The 7,593-nt window shown below is 38.7% G+C and overlaps 1 protein-coding gene across 1 annotated transcript in view; it reads left to right on the plus strand.

The window, feature by feature from the left end:
• Positions 1 to 5,110, plus strand: part of TMEM242 (transmembrane protein 242) — a 48,846-nt gene extending 43,736 nt beyond the window's left edge. Inside the window, exon 4 of the mRNA XM_019527413.1 lies at positions 3,848 to 5,110. Within this exon, the coding sequence (XP_019382958.1) occupies positions 3,848 to 3,952 (105 nt within the window). The 3' untranslated portion in view covers positions 3,953 to 5,110. The remainder of the gene's footprint in view (positions 1 to 3,847) is intronic.
• Positions 5,111 to 7,593: the final 2,483 nt, after the last annotated feature.

Below are 7,593 nucleotides of genomic sequence, written 5' to 3' on the forward strand. Positions count from 1 at the left end.
AAGGGTGGCAAGAACAAACTTCTGTGATGCTCCTAACAAATCCAGGGCAGCCTCTTTCATCTTCGTGCCTTATGAAATGTAGGAAGGCTGATTAGAGTATAAGGTGTATTATTATTGTATTCTTCTGCCAGTCAGTACCCCAGTTCAGAGTATGTAACCTCATTTCTCATGAAAGCTAATGTAAGCAGTTCTTACTTGTACTAGTACTAAAATAGAAATCTAATAATTCCCAGAATCTGGGTTGGCCTATTAGGAATGTCAAACACTAAAGAGACCATTGCTTTGAAAAACTTTCATTCTAGGATTCAAATAGACTTTTATCCCCTCTTCTATTCATTTTAATGTGAACGGACACATAAGTGCTCTCTGTAATAGCACTATCCCAATTTTTGTGTGACATTCTGTCAACGATGTACATTTAGAAGACATTATTAAATGGAGGATGCTTTTAGGTCTCCCTATTTTGCCACCTGAGGCAGGATCATTAGGTTAAGATAAGAAAATAGCAGTGATCTGTAGCTATTAGAGATTATTTAATGCGGTAAGGTAGATGATACCACTTTAGAAAGAATCCTGACAGTCAGAGGTGGAATAGTTACTGTAATTTATTTGGCAGCAAAAAACAGCATCAGGTTTTGCAGCATCTTATGTTTAAAAAAAATCAACTGAGTGAAAAGCTTTACTTCAGAGAGCTTCCTCTAGGAATTCAGAACGTTGGGCTACGACATTAAGTTAAGGAATGTGTTACACAAATTGTTCATGTTGTTAGGTCCAGAAACAGTACTTTAGAGAGGAGCCCATGATACTGGAGATAGAGGAGAAGTATATTCTACTTCTGGTATTTGCTTTACTACACTTTTATTAGGACATTATTGTAGTTGAACCAAATGCCCTATTGTTGCTGGCTACTTCAATGAATTATTCCAGAGATTGCACTACTCAGTACATCACACATTAGTTTTCTATGATTAAACTAATGTTCATATTTTGTTTTAGACCATTGATAGGTATAGTGAGAATATGAAGGAAAAAGACCTTTGTGTCATGAGTGTTAGTAAGAAAGGATTTGTTCTGTGTGGTTCTACCTGAATGGCAGAGTTTCTAAAAAAGAATAGGGATGACATGTAAATTCATGTTGGCTGCTATTAGTTTTTTTCCCCTGCTATTCAAAAGTGAGCCACTTACTGTAAAGAATACTGAAGGACTAATGTGGGACTAACCAGTCCCCTGAAATTCCTACTGTAAAATGCCAGCATGGGGGACTCCATTGGTACTGTAGAGCTGTCTGTATGCTGTCCAGACTTTGGAGTTACAGCTGACCAAAAAAGGGTCATGGGCATTGGATAGCAGCACCACAGTGATCCTCAGAAGTCAAAATAGTTCTCTAGGTCTCTTGGCAATCACATGCAAATTAGAGCTACCCTGAGTATGCTTTTAATGAATTGGGGTGCTGGGGGCTAAATTACTTCCTGTGTCAAGCAGAACAACCAATCCAGAGAATTGGGTTTATGGTCCCTAATTAGAAGACCTAAGATTAGGTTTGTTAAATAAGATTCATTTAGAGATTTGTTTTAAAGATGCTGTAGGAACATTAATACTATTTAGTGGCCAGCAAAATGCTGGCTGTACCAGTCAGAGTGCAGTAAATAATTGCTCCCCTCAAAGGGCTGGCAATGTAGAGATAATATGGATAAGAGAGGATGCATTAGTAAGCCCACAAGAAAGATTAACATGAAGCTATAATTCAACATCATCACCCGCATAGCTGGGCACCATGGAGAAAGTTATAGAGAGACATTGAGAAGCAGTTAGGTTAGAAATGTTGTGAAGTTGGAAGAGGTGAGCATTACATACACAGGCACTGTTATGGGCACGGATGCCAGAGTGAAAAAAAGACAAATGAGACACCAGGTCTAGCATCCCTGGCAAAGTGACGCAATGAATATCTAAATCCGAATATCTATACTCTTGAGAAGATTTGTGAAGGATCTTTAAAGACAAAAGCAAGACTTCCTAGATTCCAACTTTTATGAGCAGGAAAGAAAGAATTGCTTTTTCAGAAAATGACCCCTTTTACCTCCAAAGATAAATATGCATTCTGGGAGGAGATAAGGACTGGAGGATTCTTAAAACCACAGCTACAATGAAAAGTTTGGTATTTTTTGGATCAGTAACTTTTTCTCAAGTAGATCCTTAGTATTTTTTTAGCCCAGAAACGATTTTATGGTACATTGTGGTGTTAGAGATTTGGCATTTTAGTTGTAATGAGTTAGCTCTTATGATTGGGGAAGCAGTAAGTTTTATTGGATGTTTTTTCCCCTTTGTGGAACGTTCCTACAATTGCTTCAATTTTTCTGCAAATTTTTGTGCGTCATCCATGTGGTAATTGGGGGGAAAGCTTATGATTGTATTTAAAAACTTGACAGTAAAAGAAGTAAAATGAAATCTGCAGGTAGAGGTGTAGTTGAGACATATTGGGTCACATCCTCTGCTAGTATAAAATGTTGTATTTCAGTTAAGAGCAGAAGAGATACCATAGTTTATACTCATTGAGAATCTGAGTCATTATCTATTTTCAAATACCCACCTGCCACTTAGAGCAAGTGTTTCATTGTTAGAAACTATCAGGGGTTGATTGACTGGCTAGGAAATAATGATTTGCTGTAAATGTAAAGTATATAGTATATGGCGGTTTGTATACTGAGGTGATTTAATTATAGAAGATAGGAGGACAGCTGAGCCACAAAGCTTTTATAGGCATACTTAGTACAAGAGCTTGTGTGTAGAGGTCATCAGTTGTTTAACGTAATTTGAGGTGTCCCTTATTTGAGCTTTGACAATTGCGTACTGTGTTCCTGAGAGGTATCAGCTTAGGAAGCATGAACACTTTTGAAGCTTTAAATAGGTAGCAAAATAATTTTAAAGAAATATTAAAGATATGCAGACTTAAAAAAACAACAGAAGAATTAACCAACGATTGTTACCTGTGATTATAAGGTCTGGCCGTTTGAAATAGAATAAGGGCCATCAGAAATGGGGTGGAGAGTGAAATCTGCATTCAGACACTTCTCAAGGAGGTTAATGTAACTCCGAGGTTTCTTCTTACTTGAGCAGCAGTGTATAGGGAATTTGTTTTTCTCGGCTTGGATTCTAAGACACTTTCTTGCATCCTGTTCAAGTATTGCATCTCTGAAGACTGCCATTTCATAAAAATTAATTCATTGCTTATCTGTGGTATGTACTGTAATTTGGATTGCTGCATTCCAGCAATGTTCACATAAGAACTGTTGGTTTTCCTTCAGCGTTTCTTTCACAGAAAATAGCCAGAGATATTTGGAATTTAACACATGAGATGCAGCCACTTTTATGTTAGAGGGGATGGCTCTGTAGGCCAAGGACTTCAACTGAAGCACCTAGGCTCCCTGGAACTGCTCAGGAAATGACTCCGTTTTCTTCCATAAAAATATTGATCAACTGAGTTTGCATGTAGTTTGTCATCCTTGAGTATACAGACCAACTTCTCAAAGTCATGTTATGTGTATGTAAGAGTGTAGCAGTCATCTGGAAGCAAACAGTCAAAGGGAAACAACCCAGCCAGTCTTGTTCAGTGGTGAAGCTAGGGCATTGTCCTCTGACATGTTTGTTTTTTGGCTGGTTAACCATGAATTATAATATTCATAGATAGAAATGCCTAGGTTATAATTTCTTTCAGGTTCTTTCTTCTCCATTCACCCCCTCTTCCTCACCTCAAACAGTCAGAGCCAGTTTCTGATGCATGTCTTCCTTGATTGGTTTCCTCTTTAACAACCATTAATTAATTTGTAATTTTTTTGAATCTCTTTTACAGATGAAAGAATTTCACAATAAAATGCAATCACTGTTTCCAGAAATTCCTAAAAAAGGAGAGTCAGAGTCCACAGTCAAATGGGATGACTTACTGAAATCCAAATGAAAGGAACAGAAGAAATACAAATTGTAATATTTAGTAGGAAAGGCAGCAGAACCTGTGGAGATGTCCAGTCTAAAAAAAGAAAAGTAAAAGAAAGCGACACTGATTTGAATGCAAGAGCCTGAGCAAGGTAGTGACTTGAATTCACCGAACATGAGGAAGACAGTTATTATTTGACAGCAAGAGAACAGAAACCTATTCAGTGTTAATTTTCACTGTTACTTTTCAGTTGTCACTACAGTTAAATTTAAAGAATCTTACAGAATAACCCAAACTCAGTGTGAAAGAAGACTACAGTCATATGAGACCACATTTCACTTATGGAAAGCAATCAAATATGAAACCAGTCTTGAGTGGTAAATAGCAACATAATATATTTGTAAACCCTTCTCCCATCTCACTTCCAAAGAGACATTCTGTGTTGTTTGGAGAAATAAAGAATAGCAGTAATTCTAATGTCATGAATATGTCTTGTTAGGATTAATAGTGACTAAGTCTATTATGTCAAATCAATTAATATATCCAGGTAATGGACTACCCCAGTTCTTGGCAATAGAGGAAATACCTGAAAAGAATTATGGTTGTACCTATGGGAGAGTTGCTGGCAGCATCCAATATGCCAAGGAAACATGGGAGGAAGACCTGTTTGAAATTCTTTGTAAAGCAGGGGAAGGCATTCTCTGCAAAGGGGACTTTTATTTACTCAGTTGTCCATTTTGTTATTGAATGCCACAGCAGTGGACCTGATGACTTGTATAAGAGCCTCAAGCATGAAAGTAGAGGCCATTCAAATTGTGAGACGTCTAGTCTATTCCACAAAACAAATTCTTGTGTCCATCTGCCCACCTGGCTGCCTTAGTATTTTTATATGTTAGGTTTCCTGGGCTCTGCTAACCAGGAGAATCCTAAGCAATGTGTCATTCTTCATGCTAAAATGATCTCAGGTAATGTGGGTGTAAACTTAGAAAGAATGATGTCTGATTCAACACTGCATTTGTGGAACTGCAGATCTAAAAATTGTAAAAAAAAAAAAAAATAGTAATACCCAGATTCTTTCAGTGGAACAATCCCTTTCTAAATGCTCAATTATCAGTTGTTTTCTTAATTGCTCAAGGTTCAATTAGTCAGCCGTCAGGTTTAATAAAGTGCTCTTGAAATGTATCCTTTATGATTAAAATCTTGTCATTTGAAGGGAAGAATATTTTCTTCACATAGATCATTTGTATGCTTAGTATTTCATGGTATGAACAGGAATATATTTCAGAGGAAGAGAGAGTATGTAAAAAGGCTTAGGAAAATCTATAAACAAAAATCTTTAAAACAGTGTTAAACTATACTGTAAGGATACAGCATACTAATAAAACAGGGATAGGACATTAAGCTAACAAAACCTTTTGAAAGGGAAGAGATTCATGGTTGGCCTTTTTATTCCAAGCATAATTCTGTCCTAGACTTGTTGGCTGATGCAGGTTTGTTGCAAGAAAAGTATGTATAAAGGAGAAAGAGCGAGAACATGATTTATAAATCAGATTCCAATCCATGTGAAAAACTGATTGGTCATGTCTTTTTTTGCCCTGTGCATATTTCCACAGGGTATACTTGCCAAATTTAATGCGTTTTTTTATTGCCTCTTGTTATCATAATATTTGGCATGGCTGTTACTGGAAACTGTAACTGTCTCAGAAGGCAGGCACAGAGCTGAACAAAAAGAAAAACAAAAGGCAAGAAGTATGCTTGTGTGGCTAAATGGCGTGGCTCATCAGGTTATTAACCATAGTTGAAGCCAGTAAAATGAAGCAAAACTATGGTAGGCAGTACATCAAAAGGGCAAACATAGATTTTTAAAAAGGAAGTAGTTAAATGTATAAAAAAGAAGTAATAAGACAGTCTCTATTTTAGGAGCAGAGAACCCATGAAAAAATGGCAGGTCCACCATTTTTTGTCTTAGAGGCTACTTGCTCTTGGCTATTCTGCATCAAGAACTATGTCAGTATGTATATAGAGAAAGAGAGGGAGGGACAGGCCAGTTTGACTATTCAGTCCTCCAAAGCATGGGGGACATTGTCATGGAAGGGTACCTTTGCTAATCCAATAGCATAATAAGGGGTGGGTGATCAGGGCATTAGCCCCAGACACCCACTTAAAAGGACACAAGAACTGCAGCTTTTGCTGCTGATCCACCCCCTACCGCCACTGCTATCCATGGCACAGACCCTGGTAAGTTATGCCTCTGTGCTGCTCTGTTGCTTAAAGCACACGATATGGATTAGAAAGATTCAGGCTACTTCAAGGCATTTCTTGGAGCACATCTGTGTTCAGTTAATTTCCATTCCCTCTCCCCTACTCTAACCATAGCCAGTAGTAAGAGTCATAGAATTATAGAAAATTAGGGTTGGAAGGGACCTCAGGAGGTCATCTAGTCCAACCCTCTGCTCAAAGCAGGATCATTCTCAACTAGATCCCAGCTAAGGCTTTGAGTCGAGTCTTAAAAACCTCCAAGGATGGAGATTCTACAACCTCTTTGGGTAACCTGTTCTAGTACTTTACTACCTTCCTGGTGAGAGAGTTTTTCTTAATATCTAACCTAAACTTCCCTTGCTACAACTTGAAACCATTTCTCCTTGTTCTGTTATCTGTTACCACTGAGAAAAGTCCATTTCCATACTCTTTGGAACCGCCCTTCAGGTAGTTGAAGGCTGCTATTAATCTCCTCTGAATCTTCTCTGGACTAAATAAGCCCAGTCCCTCAGCCTCTCCTCATAAGCCATGTGCCCCAGCCCCCTCACCACTTCCATTGCCCTCAGCTGGACTCTCCAATTTGTCCACCTTCTTTTTGTGGGGGGGGGGACACAAAACTGGACACAGTACTCCAGATGTGGCCTCACCAGTGATGAATAATAATCAGTTCCCTTGATCTGCTGACAGTGCTCCTACCAATGCAACCCAGTATGCTATTAGCTTTCTTGGCAACAAGGGCATGCTCTTGGCTCCTATCTAGCTTATTGTCCACTGTAACCCCCAGGTCCTCTTCTGCAGAGCTGCTGCGAAGCCAGTCTGTCCCCAGTCTATACTGGTGCATGGGATTGTTTCATCCTAGTCTTTGTATTATATGTAGAAGCTGCTCATAGTGATGGATCTGTTGTTTACAATCCTGTGTTCCTACTGAAGTGTGGCTGCCCTCCACTGCTGCAGAATGGGGGGAGACGAGAGGGTATAGGAACAAAGAGAAGCAATTCGGTTGGATACACAGAAATAATAATGTACATATTACACCTTCATCCTGAAGGTTCATTCAAGGCTGCCCAAAATTCATTTGCCAGGTAACTTCTGGTGGCAAATGACCCCAAAGCACAAAGGGGTACATCAGAGTCATTACCTACTCCACTTACAAAAAAGAAGAAAAAAAAGTCCAGTGGGACTTTAATGCCCTCTTTTTGGCCCCTACAATTTCCACTGATTTCAGCTAGCATCATAGATGCATAGTGTCTCTGAAAATTCAAACCCTGAAGATCTACACAGGGCAGGTTGGATCTCTGTATTTAAGCTGTCATTCAGAAGAGAGTTAAATGCATGATGTTCAATTAAAGCTGAAAAGCTGAATCAAGACTGCCAGAGTTGGGGCCAGTAGTGGTAAGGATTTTAGA

Source organism: Gavialis gangeticus, unplaced genomic scaffold (assembly GCF_001723915.1).
Source record: "Gavialis gangeticus isolate Ggan-Ray unplaced genomic scaffold, GavGan_comp1, whole genome shotgun sequence".
In the NCBI taxonomy this organism is placed as follows: domain Eukaryota; kingdom Metazoa; phylum Chordata; order Crocodylia; family Gavialidae; genus Gavialis; species Gavialis gangeticus.